The sequence below is a fragment of the Astyanax mexicanus genome, chromosome 22 (genome assembly GCF_023375975.1).
Source record: "Astyanax mexicanus isolate ESR-SI-001 chromosome 22, AstMex3_surface, whole genome shotgun sequence".
Lineage (NCBI taxonomy): Eukaryota > Metazoa > Chordata > Actinopteri > Characiformes > Acestrorhamphidae > Astyanax > Astyanax mexicanus.
This window is the reverse complement of record NC_064429.1, coordinates 2,689,220-2,711,830: the sequence shown is the minus strand read 5'-3', so window position 1 is coordinate 2,711,830 and position 22,611 is coordinate 2,689,220. Positions and strand designations below refer to the sequence as shown.

At 46.5% G+C, this 22,611-nt stretch overlaps 1 protein-coding gene across 1 annotated transcript in view; it reads left to right on the top strand.

Moving 5' to 3' along the window:
• The window catches only part of sra1 (steroid receptor RNA activator 1), a 58,682-nt gene extending 41,553 nt beyond the window's left edge, over positions 1–17,129 (top strand). Inside the window, exon 5 of the mRNA XM_007239170.4 lies at positions 16,186–17,129. Within this exon, the coding sequence (XP_007239232.2) occupies positions 16,186–16,421 (236 nt within the window). The 3' untranslated portion in view covers positions 16,422–17,129. The remainder of the gene's footprint in view (positions 1–16,185) is intronic.
• The last annotated feature ends 5,482 nt before the right edge of the window (positions 17,130–22,611 follow it).

Below are 22,611 nucleotides of genomic sequence, written 5' to 3'. Positions count from 1 at the left end.
ACCGCCTAGCAACACCTTAGCAACCACCTAGCAACTACCTAGCAACACCTTAGCAACCACCCCGGATACCATAGCAACACCCTAGCAACCACCTAGCAACCACCTAGCAACACCTTAGCAACCACCCCAGATACCATAGCAACACCTTAGCAACCGCCTAGCAACACCCTAGCAACCACCTAGCAACCACCTAGCAACACCTTAGCAACCACCCCGGATACCATAGCAACACCTTAGCAACCGCCTAGCAACACCCTAGCAACCACCTAGCAACCACCTAGCAACACCTTAGCAACCACCCCGGATACCATAGCAACACCTTAGCAACCGCCTAGCAACACCCTAGCAACCACCTAGCAACCACCTAGCAACACCTTAGCAACCACCCCGGATACCATAGCAACACCTTAGCAACCGCCTAGCAACACCTTAGCAACCACCTAGCAACCACCTAGCAACACCTTAGCAACCACCCCGGATACCATAGCAACACCTTAGCAACCGCCTAGCAACACCCTAGCAACCACCTAGCAACCACCTAGCAACACCTTAGCAACCACCCCGGATACCATAGCAACACCTTAGCAACCGCCTAGCAACACCCTAGCAACCACCTAGCAACCACCTAGCAACACCTTAGCAACCACCCAAGATACCATAGCAACACCTTAGCAACCGCCTAGCAACACCCTAGCAACCACCTAGCAACCACCTAGCAACACCTTAGCAACCACCCCGGATACCATAGCAACACCTTAGCAACCGCCTAGCAACACCCTAGCAACCACCTAGCAACACCTTAGCAACCACCCCGGATACCGTAGCAACACCTTAGCAACCGCCTAGCAACACCATAGCAACCACCTAGCAACCACCTAGCAACACCTTAGCAACCACCCCGGATACCATAGCAACACCCTAGCAACCACCTAGCAACCACCTAGCAACACCTTAGCAACCACCCCGGATATCATAGCAACACCTTAGCAACTGCCTATCAACACCTTAGCCACCACCTAGCAACCACCTAGCAACACCTTAGCAACCACCCCGGATACCATAGCAACACCTTAGCAACCGCCTAGCAACACCCTAGCAACCACCTAGCAACACCTTAGCAACCATCCCATATACCTTAGCAACACCTTAGCAACCACCTAGCAACACCTTAGCAACCACCCCGGATACCATAGCAACACCTTAGCAACCGCCTAGCAACCACCTAGCAACACCTTAGCAACCACCCCGGATACCATTGCAACACCTTAGCAACCACCTAGCAACACCTTAGCAACCACCTAGCAACCACTTAGCAACACCTTAGCAACCACCCTGGATACGATAGCAACACCTTAGCAACCACTTAGCAACACCTTAGCAACACCATAGCAGATACCAGCCAGCACTGCAATCACACTCGCAGTTTCTGTAGGAACTGCAATCTAGTTATTATTATTATTCCACCTGTTTTTTGTCCGGTTAACTAGTGCCGCAGTTTTCGAAATATCGACTTCGTTCAAAAGAGAAAACGTGCGTCCATATCGGGAATGGTGGGCTTGTATACAGCTTTCCGATCGGACTTACGTTTTTCGTAAAAACTTCGTAAGTACGCGTTTTTTTGACCATTGAAAATGAATGGGCAGAACTTTGCACGCCCGTGGACGTCGCAATTTTTGAAATACGAAGATGAAACCAATTGAGGACCTGTAGAACTTATTGAGCTCTTTCCGAAAATATGCGTTACGAAAAGTTACGACGTACGGATTTCGTACGAATGTCGTACGAAGTGGCCCCATTGGAATGAATGGGGCCAATCGGAGGACGGCAGCTAGATCGAAGGACAGGTAGCTAGAACTCCAGTACTGTGAGTGTATGGAGCAGCTATGGGATAAATCAGCGTTAGGTCAAAAGTTTGGACAACCCGGCCCCCCCCCAGTACTGTGTGTAATGGAGCCATGGGTCAAAAGTTTGGACACCCCGGCCCCCCAGTACTGTGTGTAATGGAGCCACGGGTCAAAAGTTTGGACACCCCCGAACGGCCAGAGCAACCTAGCGTGCATAGCTGATTGATGTATTTGCACGTTGCGTAGCAACGTGCAAACACCATTTAATCTAATTGATGCATATACATCACCTAGCAACCACCTAGAAACACCATAGCAACCACCCCGGATACCATAGCAACACCTTAGCAACCGCCTAGCAACACCCTAGCAACCACCTAGCAACCACCTAGCAACACCTTGGCAACCATCCCGGATACCATAGCAACACCTTAGCAACCGCCTAGCAACACCCTAGCAACCACCTAGCAACCACCTAGCAACACCTTAGCAACCACCCCAGATACCATAGCAACACCTTAGCAACCGCCTGGCAACACCTTAGCAACCACCTAGCAACCACCTAGCAACACCTTAGTAACCACCCCAGATACCATAGCAACACCTTAGCAACCGCCTAGCAACACCTTAGCAACCACCTACCAACCACTTAGCAACACCTTAGCAACCACCCCGGATACCATAGCAACACCTTAGCAACCGCCTAGCAACACCCTAGCAACCACCTAGCAACCACCTAGCAACACCTTGGCAACCATCCCGGATACCATAGCAACACCTTAGCAACCGCCTAGCAACACCCTAGCAACCACCTAGCAACCACCTAGCAACACCTTAGCAACCACCCCAGATACCATAGCAACACCTTAGCAACCGCCTGGCAACACCTTAGCAACCACCTAGCAACCACCTAGCAACACCTTAGTAACCACCCCAGATACCATAGCAACACCTTAGCAACCGCCTAGCAACACCTTAGCAACCACCTACCAACCACTTAGCAACACCTTAGCAACCACCCCGGATACCATAGCAACACCTTAGCAACCGCCTAGCAACACCCTAGCAACCACCTAGCAACCACCTAGCAACACCTTAGCAACCACCCCGGATACCATAGCAACACCTTAGCAACCACCTAGCAACCGCCTAGCAACACCCTAGCAACCACCTAGCAACCACCTAGCAACACCTTAGCAACCACCCCGGATACCATAGCAACACCTTAGTAACCGCCTAGCAACACCCTAGCAACCACCTAGCAACCACCTAGCAACACCTTAGCAACCACCCCGGATACCATAGCAACACCTTAGCAACCGCCTAGCAACACCCTAGCAACCACCTAGCAACCACCTAGCAACACCTTAGCAACCACCCCAGATACCATAGCAACACCTTAGCAACCGCCTAGCAACACCTTAGCAACCACCTAGCAACACCTTAGCAACCACCCCGGATACCATAGCAACACCTTAGCAACCACCCCGGATACCATAGCAACACCTTAGCAACCGCCTAGCAACACCCTAGCAACCACCTAGCAACACCTTAGCAACCACCCCGGATACCATAGCAACACCTTAGCAACCGCCTAGCAACACCTTAGCAACCACCTACCAACCACTTAGCAACACCTTAGCAACCACCCCGGATACCATAGCAACACCTTAGCAACCGCCTAGCAACACCCTAGCAACCACCTAGCAACCACCTAGCAACACCTTAGCAACCACCCCGGATACCATAGCAACACCTTAGCAACCACCTAGCAACCGCCTAGCAACACCCTAGCAACCACCTAGCAACCACCTAGCAACACCTTAGCAACCACCCCGGATACCATAGCAACACCTTAGTAACCGCCTAGCAACACCCTAGCAACCACCTAGCAACCACCTAGCAACACCTTAGCAACCACCCCGGATACCATAGCAACACCTTAGCAACCGCCTAGCAACACCCTAGCAACCACCTAGCAACCACCTAGCAACACCTTAGCAACCACCCCAGATACCATAGCAACACCTTAGCAACCGCCTAGCAACACCTTAGCAACCACCTAGCAACACCTTAGCAACCACCCCGGATACCATAGCAACACCTTAGCAACCACCCAGGATACCATAGCAACACCTTAGCAACCGCCTAGCAACACCCTAGCAACCACCTAGCAACACCTTAGCAACCACCCCGGATACCATAGCAACACCTTAGCAACCGCCTAGCAACACCCTAGCAACCACCTAGCAACACCTTAGCAACCACCCCGGATACCATAGCAACACCTTAGCAACCGCCTAGCAACACCCTAGCAACCACCTAGCAACACCTTAGCAACCATCCTGGATACCATAGCAACACCTTAGCAACCGCCTAGCAATACCTTAGCAACCACCTAGCAACATCTTAGCAACCACCCCGGATACCACAGCAACACCTTAGCAACCACCTAGCAACACCTTAGCAACCACCTAGCAACACCTTAGCAGATACCAGCCAGCACTGCAATCACACTCGCAGTTTCTGCAGGAACTGCAATCTAGTTATTATTATTATTATTATTCCACCTGTTTTTTGTCCGGTTAACTAGTGCCGCAGTTTTCGAAATATCGACTTCGTTCAAAAGAGAAAACGTGCGTCTATATCGGGAATGGTGGGCTTGTATACAGCTTTCCGATCGGACTTACGTTTTTCGTAAAAACTTCGTAAGTACGCGTTTTTTTGCCCATTGACAATGAATGGGCAGAACTTTGCACGCCCGTGGACGTCGCAATTTTTGAAATACGAAGATGAAACCAATTGAGGACCTGTAGAACTTATTGAGCTCTTTCCGAAAATATGCGTTACGAAAAGTTACGACGTACGGATTTCGTACGAATGTCGTACGAAGTGGCCCCATTGGAATGAATGGGGCCAATCGGAGGACGGCAGCTAGATCGAAGGACAGGTAGCTAGAACTCCAGTACTGTGTGTAATGGAGCAGCTATGGGATAAAACAGCATTAGGTCAAAAGTTTGGACACCCCGGCCCCCCAGTACTGTGTGTAATGGAGCCATGGGTCAAAAGTTTGGACACCCCGGCCCCCCAGTACTGTGTGTAATGGAGCCACGGGTCAAAAGTTTGGACACCCCCGAACGGCCAGAGCAACCTAGCGTGCATAGCTAATTGATGTATTTGCACGTTGCGTAGCAACGTGCAAACACCATTTAATCTAATTTATGCATATAAATCACCTAGCAACCACCTAGAAACACCATAGCAACCACCACAGATACCATAGCAACACCTTAGCAACCGCCTAGCAACACCTTAGCAACCACCTAGCAACCACCTAGCAACACCTTAGCAACCTCCCCGGATACCATAGCAACACCTTAGCAACCGCCTAGCAACACCTTAGCAACCGCATAGCAACCACTTAGCAACACCTTAGCAACCACCCCGGATACCATAGCAACACCTTAGCAACCGCCTAGCAACCACCTAGCAACCACCTAGCAACCACCTAGCAACACCTTAGCAACCACCCCGGATACCGTAGCAACACCTTAGCAACCGCCTAGCAACACCCTAGCAACCACCTAGCAACCACCTAGCAACACCTTAGCAACCACCCCGGATACCGTAGCAACACCTTAGCAACCGCCTAGCAACACCCTAGCAACCACCTAGCAACCACCTAGCAACACCTTAGCAACCACCCTGGATACCATAGCAACACCTTAGCAACCGCCTAGCAACACTCTAGCTACCACCTAGCAACCACCTAGCAACACCTTAGCAACCACCCCGGATACCGTAGCAACACCTTAGCAACCGCCTAGCAACACCCTAGCAACCACCTAGCAACCACCTAGCAACCACCTAGCAACACCTTAGCAACCGCCTAGCAACACCTTAGCAACCACCTAGCAACCACCTAGCAACACCTTAGCAACCACCCCGGATACCATAGCAACACCTTAGCAACCGCCTAGCAACACCCTAGCAACAACCTAGCAACCACCTAGCAACACCTTAGCAACCACCCTGGATACCATAGCAACACCTTAGCAACCGCCTAGCAACACCCTAGCAACCACCTAGCAACCACCTAGCAACACCTTAGCAACCACCCCGGATACCGTAGCAACACCTTAGCAACCGCCTAGCAACACCCTAGCAACCACCTAGCAACCACCTAGCAACACCTTAGCAACCACCCTGGATACCATAGCAACACCTTAGCAACCGCCTAGCAACACTCTAGCTACCACCTAGCAACCACCTAGCAACACCTTAGCAACCACCCCGGATACCATAGCAACACCTTAGCAACCGCCTAGCAACACCTTAGCAACCACCTAGCAACCACTTAGCAACACCTTAGCAACCACCACGGATACCATAGCAACACCTTAGCAACCGCCTAGCAACACCCTAGCAACCACCTAGCAACCACCTAGCAACCACCCCGGATACCATAGCAACACCTTAGCAACCGCCTAGCAACACCCTAGCAACCACCTAGCAACCACCTAGCAACACCTTAGCAACCACCCCAGATACCATAGCAACACCTTAGCAACCGCCTAGCAACACCCTAGCAACCACCTAGCAACACCTTAGCAACCACCCCGGATACCATAGCAACACCTTAGCAACCGGCTAGCAACACCTTAGCAACCACCTAGCAACCACCTAGCAACACCTTAGCAACCACCCCGGATACCATAGCAACACCTTAGCAACCGCCTAGCAACACCTTAGCAACCACCTAGCAACCACCTAGCAACAGCTTAGCAACTACCCCGGATACCATAGCAACACCTTAGCAACCACCTAGCAACACCCTAGCAACCACCTAGCAACACCTTAGCAACCGCCTAGCAACACCCTAGCAACCACCTAGCAACCACCTAGCAACACCTTAGCAACCACCCCGGATACCATAGCAACACCTTAGCAACCGCCTAGCAACACCCTAGCAACCACCCCGGATACCATAGCAACACCTTAGCAACCGCCTAGCAACACCCTAGCAACCACCTAGCAACACCTTAGCAACCACCACGGATACCATAGCAACACCTTAGCAACCGCCTAGCAACACCCTAGCAACCACCATTTAATCTAATTTATGCATATACATCACCTAGCAACCACCTAGCAACACCTTAGCAACCACCTAGCAACACCTTAGCAACCACCCAGGATACCATAGCAACACCTTAGCAACCGCCTAGCAACACCTTAGCAACCACCTAGCAAACACCTAGCAACACCTTAGCAACCACCCTGGATACCATAGCAACACCTTAGCAACCGCCTAGCAACACCTTAGCAACCACCTAGCAACCACCTAGCAACACCTTAGCAACCACCCCGGATACCATAGCAACACCTTAGCAACCGCCTAGCAACACCTTAGCAACCACCTAGCAACCACCTAGCAACACCTTAGCAACCACCCCGGATACCATAGCAACACCTTAGCAACCACCTAGCAACACCCTAGCAACCACCTAGCAACCACCTAGCAACACCTTAGCAACCACCCCGGATACCATAGCAACACCTTAGCAACCGCCTAGCAACACCTTAGCAACCAACTAGCAACCACCTAGCAACACCCTAGCAACCACCCCGGATACCATAGCAACACCTTAGCAACCGCCTAGCAACACCTTAGCAACCACCTAGCAACCACCTAGCAACACCTTAGCAACCACCCCGGATACCATAGCAACACCTTAGCAACCGCCTAGCAACACCTTAGCAACCACCTAGCAACCAACTAGCAACACCTTAGCAACCACCCCGGATACCATAGCAACACCTTAGCAACCGCCTAGCAACACCCTAGCAACCACCTAGCAACCACCTAGCAACACCTTAGCAACCACCCCGGATACCATAGCAACACCTTAGCAACCGCCTAGCAACACCCTAGCAACCACCTAGCAACCACCTAGCAACACCTTAGCAACCACCCCGGATACCATAGCAACACCTTAGCAACCGCCTAGCAACACCTTAGCAACCACCTAGCAACCACCTAGCAACCACCTAGCAACCACCTAGCAACACCTTAGCAACCACCCCAAATACCATAGCAACACCTTAGCAACCGCCTAGCAACACCTTAGCAACCACCTAGCAACACCTTCGCAACCACCTAGTAACCACCTAGCAACACCTTAGCAACCACCCCAGATACCATAGCAACACCTTAGCAACCGCCTAGCAACAGCTTAGCAACCACCTAGCAACATCTTAGCAACCACCCTGGATACCATAGCAACACCTTAGCAACACCTTAGCAGATACCAGCCAGCACTGCAATCACACTCGCAGTTTCTGCAGGAACTGCAATCTAGTTATTAGTGTGATTGCAGTAATGCAATCACAGTACTGATCTTCTTAAGTCTTATTCTTCTTCTTCTTCTTCTTATTATTAGTGTGATTGCAGTAATGCAATCACAGTATTGTTCTTCTTAAGTCTTATTCTTCTTCTTCTTCTTCTTATTATTATTATTATTATTATTATTCCACCTGTTTTTTGTCCGGTTAACTAGTGCCGCAGTTTTCGATATATCGACTTCGTCCAAAAGAGAAAACGTGCGTCCTTATCGGGAATGGTGGGCTTGTATACAGCTTTCCGATCGGACTTACGTTTTTCGTAAAAACTTCGTAAGTACGCGTTTTTTTGCCCATTGAAAATGAATGGCCAGAACTTTGCACGCCCGTGGACGTCGCAACTTTTGAAATACGAAGATGAAACCAATTGAGGACCTGTAGAACTTATTGAGCTCTTTCCGAAAATATGCGTTACGAAAAGTTACGACGTACGGATTTCGTACGATTGTCGTACGAAGTGGCCCCATTGGAATGAATGGGGCCAATCGGAGGACGGCTGCTAGATCGAAGGACAGGTAGCTAGAACTCCAGTACTGTGAGTGTATGGAGCAGCTATGGGATAAAACAGCATTAGGTCAAAAGTTTGGACACCCCGGCCCCCCAGTACTGTGTGTAATGGAGCCACGGGTCAAAAGTTTGGACACCCCGGCCCCCCCAGTACTGTGTGTAATGGAGCCACGGGTCAAAAGTTTGGACACCCCCGAACGGCCAAAGCAACCTAGCGTGCATAGCTGATTGATGTATTTGCACGTTGCGTAGCAACGTGCAAACACCATTTAATCTAATTTATGCATATACATCACCTAGCAACCACCTAGCAACACCTTAGCAACCACCTAGCAACACCTTAGCAACCACCCAGGATACCATAGCAACACCTTAGCAACCGCCTAGCAACACATTAGCAACCACCTAGCAAACACCTAGCAACACCTTAGCAACCACCCTGGATACCATAGCAACACCTTAGCAACCGCCTAGCAACACCTTAGCAACCACCTAGCAACCACCTAGCAACACCTTAGCAACCACCCCGGATACCATAGCAACACCTTAGCAACCGCCTAGCAACACCTTAGCAACCACCTAGCAACCACCTAGCAACACCTTAGCAACCACCCCGGATACCATAGCAACACCTTAGCAACCACCTAGCAACACCCTAGCAACCACCTAGCAACCACCTAGCAACACCTTAGCAACCACCCCGGATACCATAGCAACACCTTAGCAACCGCCTAGCAACACCCTAGCAACCACCTAGCAACCACCTAGCAACACCTTAGCAACCACCCCGGATACCATAGCAACACCTTAGCAACCGCCTAGCAACACCTTAGCAACCACCTAGCAACCACCTAGCAACACCCTAGCAACCACCCCGGATACCATAGCAACACCTTAGCAACCGCCTAGCAACACCTTAGCAACCACCTAGCAACCACCTAGCAACACCTTAGCAACCACCCCGGATACCATAGCAACACCTTAGCAACCGCCTAGCAACACCTTAGCAACCACCTAGCAACCAACTAGCAACACCTTAGCAACCACCCCGGATACCATAGCAACACCTTAGCAACCGCCTAGCAACACCCTAGCAACCACCTAGCAACACCTTAGCAACCACCCCGGATACCATAGCAACACCTTAGCAACCGCCTAGCAACACCCTAGCAACCACCTAGCAACCACCTAGCAACACCTTAGCAACCACCCCGGATACCATAGCAACACCTTAGCAACCGCCTAGCAACACCTTAGCAACCACCTAGCAACCACCTAGCAACACCTTAGCAACCACCCCGGATACCATAGCAACACCTTAGCAACCACCTAGCAACACCCTAGCAACCACCTAGCAACCACCTAGCAACACCTTAGCAACCACCCCGGATACCATAGCAACACCTTAGCAACCGCCTAGCAACCACCTAGCAACCACCTAGCAACACCTTAGCAACCACCCCGGATACCATAGCAACACCTTAGCAACCGCCTAGCAACACCTTAGCAACCACCTAGCAACCACCTAGCAACACCCTAGCAACCACCCCGGATACCATAGCAACACCTTAGCAACCGCCTAGCAACACCTTAGCAACCACCTAGCAACCACCTAGCAACACCTTAGCAACCACCCCGGATACCATAGCAACACCTTAGCAACCGCCTAGCAACACCTTAGCAACCACCTAGCAACCAACTAGCAACACCTTAGCAACCACCCCGGATACCATAGCAACACCTTAGCAACCGCCTAGCAACACCCTAGCAACCACCTAGCAACCACCTAGCAACACCTTAGCAACCACCCCGGATACCATAGCAACACCTTAGCAACCGCCTAGCAACACCCTAGCAACCACCTAGCAACCACCTAGCAACACCTTAGCAACCACCCCGGATACCATAGCAACACCTTAGCAACCGCCTAGCAACACCTTAGCAACCACCTAGCAACCACCTAGCAACCACCTAGCAACACCTTAGCAACCACCCCAAATACCGTAGCAACACCTTAGCAACCGCCTAGCAACACCTTAGCAACCACCTAGCAACACCTTCGCAACCACCTAGTAACCACCTAGCAACACCTTAGCAACCACCCCAGATACCATAGCAACACCTTAGCAACCGCCTAGCAACAGCTTAGCAACCACCTAGCAACATCTTAGCAACCACCCCAGATACCATAGCAACACCTTAGCAACACCTTAGCAGATACCAGCCAGCACTGCAATCACACTCGCAGTTTCTGCAGGAACTGCAATCTAGTTCCACCTGTTTTTTGTCCGGTTAACTAGTGCCGCAGTTTTCGAAATATCGACTTCGTTCAAAAGAGAAAACGTGCGTCCTTATCGGGAATGGTGGGCTTGTATACAGCTTTCCGATCGGAATTACGTTTTTCGTAAAAACTTCGTAAGTACGCGTTTTTTCGCGCATTGAAAATGAATGGGCAGAACTTTGCACGCCCGTGGACGTCGCAATTTTAGAGATACGAAGATGAAACCAATTGAGGACCTGTAGAACTTATTGAGCTCTTTCCGAAAATATGCGTTACGAAAAGTTACGACGTACGGATTTCGTACGAATGTCGTACGAAGTGGCCCCATAGGAATGAATGGGGCCAATCGGAGGACGGCAGCTAGATCGAAGGACAGGTAGCTAGAACTCCAGTACTGTGTGTAATGGAGCAGCTATGGGATAAATCAGCGTTAGGTCAAAAGTTTGGACACCCCGGCCCCCCAGTACTGTGTGTAATGGAGCCATGGGTCAAAAGTTTGGACACCCCAGAGCCCCAGTACTGTGTGTAATGGAGCCACGGGTCAAAAGTTTGGACACCCCAGAGCCCCACTACTGTGTGTAATGGAGCCACGGGTCAAAAGTTTGGACACCCCCGAACGGCCAGAGCAACCTAGCGTGCATAGCTGATTGATGTATTTGCACGTTGCGTAGCAACGTGCAAACACCATTTAATCTAATTTATGCATATAAATCACCTAGCAACCACCTAGAAACACCATAGCAACCACCCCGGATACCATAGCAACACCTTAGCAACCACCTAGCAACTGCTTAGGAGTGACCTACCAACCACTTAGCAACACCATAGCAACCACCCTGGATACCATAGCAACACCTTAGCAACCGCCTAGCAACACCCTAGCAACCACCTAGCAACCACCTAGCAACACCTTAGCAACCACCCCGGATACCATAGCAACACCTTAGCAACCGCCTAGCAACACCCTAGCAACCACCTAGCAACCACCTAGCAACACCTTAGCAACCACCCCGGATACCATAGCAACACCTTAGCAACCGCCTAGCAACACCTTAGCAACCACCCCGGATACCATAGCAACACCTTAGCAACCACCTAGCAACTGCTTAGGAGTGACCTACCAACCACTTAGCAACACCATAGCAACCACCCTGGATACCATAGCAACACCTTAGCAACCGCCTAGCAACACCCTAGCAACCACCTAGCAACCACCTAGCAACACCTTAGCAACCACCCGGATACCATAGCAACACCTTAGCAACCGCCTAGCAACACCCTAGCAACCACCTAGCAACCACCTAGCAACACCTTAGCAACCACCCCGGATACCATAGCAACACCTTAGCAACCGCCTAGCAACACCCTAGCAACACCTTAGCAACCACCCCGGATACCATAGCAACACCTTAGCAACCGCCTAGCAACACCCTAGCAACCACCTAGCAACCACCTAGCAACACCTTAGCAACCACCCCGGATACCATAGCAACACCTTAGCAACCGCCTAGCAACACCTTAGCAACCACCTAGCAACACCTTAGCAACCACCCCAGATACCATAGCAACACCTTAGCAACACCATAGCAGATACCAGCCAGCACTGCAATCACACTCGCAGTTTCTGTAGGAACTGCAATCTAGTTATTATTATTATTCCACCTGTTTTTTGTCCGGTTAACTAGTGCCGCAGTTTTCGAAATATCGACTTCGTTCAAAAGAGAAAACGTGCGTCCATATCGGGAATGGTGGGCTTGTATACAGCTTTCCGATCGGACTTACGTTTTTCGTAAAAACTTCGTAAGTACGCGTTTTTTTGCCCATTGAAAATGAATGGGCAGAACTTTGCACGCCCGTGGACGTCGCAATTTTTGAAATACGAAGATGAAACCAATTGAGGACCTGTAGAACTTATTGAGCTCTTTCCGAAAATATGCGTTACGAAAAGTTACGACGTACGGATTTCGTACGAATGTCGTACGAAGTGGCCCCATTGGAATGAATGGGGCCAATCGGAGGACGGCAGCTAGATCGAAGGACAGGTAGCTAGAACTCCAGTACTGTGAGTGTATGGAGCAGCTATGGGATAAATCAGCGTTAGGTCAAAAGTTTGGACACCACGGCCCCCCCCCAGTAATGTGTGTAATGGAGCCATGGGTCAAAAGTTTGGACACCCCGGCCCCCCAGTACTGTGTGTAATGGAGCCACGGGTCAAAAGTTTGGACACCCCCGAACGGCCAGAGCAACCTAGCGTGCATAGCTGATTGATGTATTTGCACGTTGCGTAGCAACGTGCAAACACCATTTAATCTAATTTATGCATATAAATCACCTAGCAACCAACTAGAAACACCATAGCAACCACCACAGATACCATAGCAACACCTTAGCAACCGCCTAGCAACACCTTAGCAACCACCTAGCAACACCTTAGCAACCTCCCCGGATACCATAGCAACACCTTAGCAACCGCCTAGCAACACCCTAGCAACCACCTAGCAACCACCTAGCAACACCTTAGCAACCACCCCGGATACCATAGCAACACCTTAGCAACTGCCTAGCAACCACCTAGCAACACCTTAGCAACACCTTAGCAACCGCCTAGCAACACCCTAGCAACCACCTAGCAACCACCTAGCAACCACCTAGCAACCACCCCGGATACCATAGCAACACCTTAGCAACCGCCTAGCAACACCCTAGCAACCACCTAGCAACCACCTAGCAACACCTTAGCAACCACCCAAGATACCATAGCAACACCTTAGCAACCGCCTAGCAACACCCTAGCAACCACCTAGCAACCACCTAGCAACACCTTAGCAACCACCCAAGATACCATAGCAACACCTTAGCAACCGCCTAGCAACACCTTAGCAACCACCTAGCAACCACCTAGCAACACCTTAGCAACCACCCCGGATACCATAGCAACACCTTAGCAACCGCCTAGCAACACCTTAGCAACCACCTAGCAACCACCTAGCAACACCTTAGCAACCACCACGGATACCATAGCAACACCTTAGCAACCGCCTAGCAACACCTTAGCAACCACCTAGCAACCACCTAGCAACACCTTAGCAACCACCCCGGATACCATAGCAACACCTTAGCAACCGCCTAGCAACACCTTAGCAACCACCTAGCAACCACCTAGCAACACCTTAGCAACCACCCCGGATACCATAGCAACACCTTAGCAACCGCCTAGCAACACCTTAGCAACCACCTAGCAACCACCTAGCAACACCTTAGCAACCACCCCGGATACCATAGCAACACCTTAGCAACCGCCTAGCAACACCCTAGCAACCACCTAGCAACCACCTAGCAACACCTTAGCAACCACCCCGGATACCATAGCAACACCTTAGCAACCGCCTAGCAACACCCTAGCAACCACCTAGCAACCACCTAGCAACACCTTAGCAACCACCCCGGATACCATAGCAACACCTTAGCAACCGCCTAGCAACACCCTAGCAACCACCTAGCAACCACCTAGCAACACCTTAGCAACCACCCCGGATACCATAGCAACACCTTAGCAACCGCCTAGCAACACCCTAGCAACCACATAGCAACCACCTAGCAACACCTTAGCAACCACCCCGGATACCATAGCAACACCTTAGCAACCGCCTAGCAACACCTTAGCAACCACCTAGCAACCACCTAGCAACACCTTAGCAACCACCTAGCAACACCTTAGCAACCACCCAAGATACCATAGCAACACCTTAGCAACCGCCTAGCAACACCTTAGCAACCACCTAGCAACATCTTAGCAACCACCACGGATACCATAGCAACACCTTAGCAACACCTTAGCAGATACCAGCCAGCACTGCAATCACACTCGCAGTTTCTGCAGGAACTGCAATCTAGTTATTATTATTATTCCACCTGTTTTTTGTCCGGTTAACTAGTGCCGCAGTTTTCGAAATATCGACTTCGTTCAAAAGAGAAAACGTGCGTCCATATCGGGAATGGTGGGCTTGTATACAGCTTTCCGATCGGACTTACGTTTTTCGTAAAAACTTCGTAAGTACGCGTTTTTTTGCCCATTGACAATGAATGGGCAGAACTTTGCACGCCCGTGGACGTCGCAATTTTTGAAATACGAAGATGAAACCAATTGAGGACCTGTAGAACTTATTGAGCTCTTTCCGAAAATATGCGTTACGAAAAGTTACGACGTACGGATTTCGTACGAATGTCGTACGAAGTGGCCCCATTGGAATGAATGGGGCCAATCGGAGGACGGCAGCTAGATCGAAGGACAGGTAGCTAGAACTCCAGTACTGTGTGTAATGGAGCAGCTATGGGATAAAACAGCATTAGGTCAAAAGTTTGGACACCCCGGCCCCCCAGTACTGTGTGTAATGGAGCCACGGGTCAAAAGTTTGGACACCCCAGAGCCCCAGTACTGTGTGTAATGGAGCCACGGGTCAAAAGTTTGGACACCCCAGCCCCCCAGTACTGTGTGTAATGGAGCCACGGGTCAAAAGTTTGGACACCCCAGCCCCCCAGTACTGTGTGTAATGGAGCCACGGGTCAAAAGTTTGGACACCCCAGAGCCCCAGTACTGTGTGTAATGGAGCCACGGGTCAAAAGTTTGGACACCCCAGAGCCCCAGTACTGTGTGTAATGGAGCCACTGTTCAAAAGTTTGGACACCCCAGAGCCCCAGTACTGTGTGTAATGGAGTCACGGGTCAAAAGTTTGGACACCCCAGAGCCCCAGTACTGTGTGTAATGGAGTCACGGGTCAAAAGTTTGGACACCCCAGAGCCCCAGTACTGTGTAATGGAGCCACGGGTCAAAAGTTTGGACACCCCAGGGCCCCAGTACTGTGTGTAATGGAGCAACTGGTCAAAAGTTTGGGTACCCCGGTCAGCTCTGCAATCACACTCGCAGTTTCTGTAGGAACTGCAATCTAGTTTGGTTTTAGTTTATTATTATTTAATGCAGTGTCTCAGGTATTGCTATTTGATTTAGAATTTCTTATTTACATTTCATTTTTCCTAATGATAATAATTCATTGTACTCTATTTTTTATATTGTTTATATTACTTAATTGATATGTTTTTATTGAGTAGTTGTATTATCATGTCATTATCATATATTTCATATTTCTGTTTCAGAGCTAAATAACAAGAGGTGGGATGCAGCTGATGATATTCACAGATCTCTGATGGTAGATTATGTAAATGAAGTTAGTCAGTGGATGGTGGGAGTTAAGCGTCTTATTGCAGAAACAAGGAACCTGAACCCAGAGCTGCTCCACACTGAGGAAGCACCATCCAATGCAGAGGAGAAGCTGCACAAGGCTGAGGAGGCCCTGCCCCAGACAGAAGAGGCAGCTCAAAGCAACAGCTAAATCTGTCCAGTGACAACATACTTGAGACTTTTCCGTCTGAGCCTTATTCAAACATTACTTCTTTTTTTTTACTTCTCTTTAAAGCTGCTTTCTAAGCTACACATCAAAATACTGAAAAATACTCTTTTATTTTGCTCTGTTGATTTTCTTGAATATTTCCTTCTAACACTGTGGGCATGTGGGCAGCAGAGGGTATTATGAAGCTAGCTACTGGAACTAGATAAACCATGGATCTATGTGTGGGTAATGGTGGGGCGCAAAGTGTACTCCAGTATTTGTCGTTGATTTCTATTTCAAGCAGAAGACAGTAGAAAGACACTTTTCATTTTTCTGCACAGGTAAATAACAGACCAAAAATGTTAAGTTCAGTCTCTTTCTATGCAATCATTATTCCAGATGAGTCTGTCTGTAGTGTAATGGCCTGTTTTTATTATTATATATCATATTATTATGTTTATATTACCGGTATTATTATTAAACAACACCAACCTGCACATGCTGCATCATGACTGCATGTTAATAGATCCGTTTTACATACACAAACACTAACTAAATACCTGAGTGAAGTCATTGTGTATTTGTAAAATTCCTTGACAAAAAATGATGCATGAGGCATGTGCTTGTATGTTATAAGTTGTAAACTTATGTATAAATGTTCCCATCATGTCCCATTTTCTTATTGAGTAAATAAAATATTTTTTTTCATGAGTCTGTAGTATATGTGCACGAGGTTTTTTTGGCATTTGTTTCTTTACAAGAATGGAAAGGAAAGTGCCGGGTCCCAAGGTCCCAGTGCAACACAATGGAGGGAAAACTGGACCATAGTTTCAGCGTCTTGGTCTGCTAAACCACTAAGAGCACCATTTTACATATTTGATTTCATCCAACGTTTAAGCGATGGCTGAACGAAATTATTCAAAATATGCCATCCACATTCCTTCCTGGAAGATGATGTTTCTTCACTGTACGTTCACCTTTTAGTAACATGTTGGACAGTTCTTAACATGATTTTAGTACTTCCAGCAATCTCCTTAGATGTTTTCTCTGCTGGATACAAGTCAGTAATTTAACCCTAGTCTTCAGTTCTAATGTTAAGTTTAATTCAGTTCAGTGTTGGGAACATTGCTAGTGATGGGAAGGATTAACGAGTGGGTGAGGTAACTGTCCTAATTTAAGGAGAAAACAGGGATAGAATTAGAAAAAAGTTGAATGACGAATTCAAAAATAATACTAAAATAAAAAAAAGATTATTCACAACATAATGGTGTTGAATACTGTTCAAGAAAATGGTCTATGGCGAAGGCCTATGTTTTTTAATGCTATATTTTTTTTATATAAAGCTATGGTTTGATAATCACAATATAGCAAAGTAACAAAATCACACTGTGATCCTAAAGGGGCTGCACAAGTTACAATGTTACGATCGCAGAATTGGCCTGTGTAGTCGTACATGTCAGCTCCTTCATTTGTCTGCATTACACTCTAGCTCCATTCTTAATAAACAGTTTTATTAGGTAATAGCTCTATGCTTCTTCCGTGCAGCACTGTTCATTATTAACATCATTCAAAAAAAAAAAGATTTCACTCATTCAAACAGCTCGGGAGTGTAGTTCAGAAAGTCAGATTTAACGCTCTACTTACTAAAAAATGTTGGGTTTAAATCAGTCACAGGCTCATAATGAGAGTTTATAGGGCGGACTGGGTTGACCAATAAAACTGGTCGGAGGGGCCCAACAGACTGTAGGACTGCCATTGGTTGAATGTGGTTTATTAAAGCAGGAGTTCTGCAGGGCCAGAGCACCTTACTGATTACTAACTGATAAACATATAGGAAGGAGATTGTTTTTGCTGTAACTTTGAGAAGGTTAATGTAATTTTAGTCCTCCTGTACATATGCAGTATTGACAATAAAGTACTTGAACCGTCTGAGCTGCTGACTCTGCCTTTTCTATCCAAATCAACACTTCCAGCAGCTGTTTTTCGCTCCCATGTGCTGCCAGGCTGTTTTTCCTTCACATTTCATGCTAGACTGACTAGCCGCCAAACGAAGCGTGATCACGTTGTGGTGGCGTGAAGAGTCCGACCAATCACGTTTGGCGGTCAGCGCTGACATCCAATCAGTAGTGCAAAATAGGTGTGCGCGTGCGCCGGCGTCCAATCAGAACACAGGCCCAAAACATGTTTGGGAGCAAACACGCGTTAATGAAGCAGGGCGAGCGAGTATGGTACGCCAAAAGGCCCAAAAAACGCCTGGACCAGACGCCATTTATAGAAAAGAACGGCGTAAAATACGCCGTTCTGTGTGGGTTTTACGCCGTAATATACGCCGTATGATTTCAAGACGCCGTAATATACGCCGTATGATTTCACGACGGCGTTAAAAACGCCGCTAAAAGCACAGAAGACGCCGTTTCCCACGGCGTTTTTCGACCCTTTTGGAGCGCCGTACAGAGCGCCGTCTCAGTGCAATGAGACGGCGTAAAAAGCGGCGTTTATTGTCTCCCTTGACGCCGTAATAAGCGGCGTAAAAAGCGGCGTTTAATAATAAGATAATGAGCTCCACCTTCCAGTTTTGAAAGCCAATACATTTAAACTCTGTTCAGCCAATGCTCTTACAGAGAGACTCAGGCTGCGTCCGAAATCGCGTACTTAAGCAGTACGTACTGGATTGGGGTGAGTACGCACTGCTTGTCGAGCAAAGCAGTACGCTTTTTCAGTACGCCAGACCGCAGTACGCACGCAGCCTCGGACGCACTACATCCACCATCTTACCTCTGACGCCCTTTCACCTCTCACCCCTCCTAACCAGCGGCACACTTTACAGAGCTTTACCCTAATTAATTTCATTAAAATCCCCTCATTAATCAGCTCTTATTAATAAATAAACCCCCAAACTGTCCTATTTAATAAACACTGACTGTAAATAAAACTTAAAATTAATATTTCCTCAAATATGAAATATTTAATAATAAATATGAACAGACTGTTTAATATTCATGAAGTATATTAATACTTGCTTATGCAACAAAACAATTATCAAAAAGTTTCAAAGATAAATACCAAAATGTTAATTAATTCCTGCCTTTCCATTTCACCTCAGAATTTCCTTTTCTAGCATAAATATTTAAACACATGATCCTTATCGTTATACATTATCTTTTACTGACTGCATTAAACATAAAGGCAACATATATGCATTACTGATGTAAATAAAATATGCTAGAACCAGTCAGTTTCGGGAAAACTGGGGATCATATTTGGCAATAAAATGTAAATTAAAAAAAATATTTTAGTTATTTTATTTAATAATTTTTCCCTCACTTGCATATTTACACAAATACATTTCCCACAAAATACAAGAATGACAAGTCTTTTAAGTAGCTTTATTTATTTTTTTATTTATTTTTTTTATTCGTTGTTCATTTTTCTCCCTCTCTTCATCTTCATCCTCTCGAGTAGGAAGGATAGTTGAATCTGAAACACACACAGATTAAAACAGTTTAGCTTGGTCATTAAACAAATATAATATAAATTCTGAACAACATAAAAGTCTAACCATCCTGGCTGGTTAGCTAGCTATTTAATAAAACTAAATAAAATGGTCAGATTTTGGTTATAATTTATTAATGTGATTTTTGGCAACCAGTCTGTCTGTCTGTTGAAAAGCCTTTCTGATATCAGCAGCCTTTTTTCTCAGATGAGTTTATACAGACTGATCAGTATTAAGTTAAAACTTCCCCAGCTCCTCAGCACTGCAGCAGTATACAGGGCTGTAGTGAGTTAGTAATCGCTGGTGCTGCAGAACAGAAGATTAATAAAGAGTTGTGATAAGTTTAATAACTCTAGCTAAGCTAACTGATCTCAGTAGCACATGGCTAACGCTGCTCAGTAAAGCAGTTCAGATACGAAAATAAAGATATTCTGTCTGCAACAGCATTAATAACAAACCCACACCCCTATAACTCGCTACTTTAACTTAAACTAACCCTCATAAATCTCTCATTTACAGCCTGATATCACAAACAACCAAAACAGTTTATATATCTGAATCTCCTCACCTCATAAACTTCTCTCTCTCTCCACTCCTCTCCTCCGCCGCTCCGCCGCTCACTGACGGGTCACTCAGCTCAGCGCGGCTCCCGGTGGATTGTGGGAAATATTAGCGGGTGAAGTGTGCTGGGCTTGTATACTTAAAAATGTCTCCCGGTGCAGTACGTCATCCGGGAACTTTTCGCGTACTCAAACTCGCCTACTGCGCATTCGGACACACTACCCGATCTCGCATACTGCTTTTGCATACTGTTTAGTATGGAAGTACGCGATTTCGGACGCAGCCTCAGTCTAAAGCAATTCACTGCAGATCCGAGCTCCTGAGCTCTTCAGACACAGTTTTTTAGACACAATTAACAATATACCATCTATAGACATTCCCGCTGGTGCTCATGCCTTTTATTAGTCTAATATTTATGCTGTATCAATGTAAAAATAAACTCTAGGTTTAGGTGAAAGCAAAATGCTGTGCAGCTCCCCACTTTTTTTTTTATCCAGACGGAAATCACATCACCTTGTCAGTATATCACACATGAAGAACCCTATTGTTGCAAAAACATCAGGGTTTCAATAAATGAATTTATTAATTTATTAAATTAGGTACAAATTATATTAGGAAGCTGATTCTTCTTATTTTTATTCTTATTAAAATATTATAATTATATAAAATTATATATTATAATTATATAATATTATTATTATTATAAGATGTAAATTATTCTTAATTTACTATGAATATTATTGTTTTGTTGTTGTTTAAGCATAATATTATTAATAGTAGTTTTTATGCTTCAGCAGATCCGGTAATTTTTCTATTTCCATAAGGAAACAAGTAATGTCATTTACAGACATAGACTTACAAGTTACATATTTATTATATTTATATTTATTATTATATTATATTTACTTCAGTCGCTTAGAAACCTTCATTAAATTATTAATCTGGCTCTTTACTTTGGAAAATCTATTTGGCCTGGTACTGTATCAGTATTTATATTATTTGAAGGATCTAAATAACAGGAGTGTTAGTAATCATAAAATGTAAGGAAACGTAAATGTTTATAAGATATACAGTGATAAACCAAAAAACACTTTAAAAAAAACACCCCGACAGCTGAATATTCAAGGACACGGAGGTGTTGGTAGAGAGCAGGATGACGGCTAAATTTATACTCCACGAAGAACACTCTCAATCCCTGGATAGCTCAACTTACCGATCATTCAATCATTCAATCAATAAACCTTTTTTTCCTCTCGGGAGTACATCATTTCCAGTGTAGCCGAGCATTTACAATTTAAAAGGGACTGACAACATTGAGTAAGAAAATAGAATTAATAAGAATAAAAAAAAATATATATATATATATATATATATATATATATATATATATATATATATATATATATATATATATATATATATATATATATAATCAATGCCAGGCTGATTTGCCCCTGTTTGTGCAAATAAATGATTTTTAAGACCACCAGAGACAAAATTATGAAAATATGAAAATTGCAAAAAGTACACAACAACAATGTTAAATTCAAAGGATTTACAGTAAGATTTAAAGGCCTTTTTTAGGGCAAATAAATGACAAGACTTGATAAGACATCCGCAAACCGTGAATAGGTGTCTATACACAGGAACGTTGCTATAGCCCCTTTTTAGGGATGTTTTAATTGTTTTTACAGAAGTGTCTCTCTAATATGTTAAAATTATTCAAATCTTAAAGTATACTACAATTAAAGAATTTTAGTAACGAAATCAATCTCCCCACGCAGCGCGAAAGATCTGATCCACTTTGTCTCGGAGCCGCCTCAAGAAAAATGCATACACGCACGCAAAATTAAACAGCGCTTTTTTAAGCTAATGATCCAGGGTGTCCAGCAGACTGGAGTGAGTTAGGCTAGCTGTGGTGCTGTTGGTCAGTTTGTGTGTTTATAATAAATACTGTGTATCAGGGGCGTAGCAGCAAATTCTGGGCCCTGTACACTTTCAATATCAGTGGGCCCCTCTCCAAGCCAGGACTTAAGAAAAGGATTCTCATGGACCCCTCTCCCTACTCTGGCCCTGGGTATTCAGGTCCACTTTTCCCCCCACTACCACGCCCATGCTGTGTATTGTACTGCCTGTATG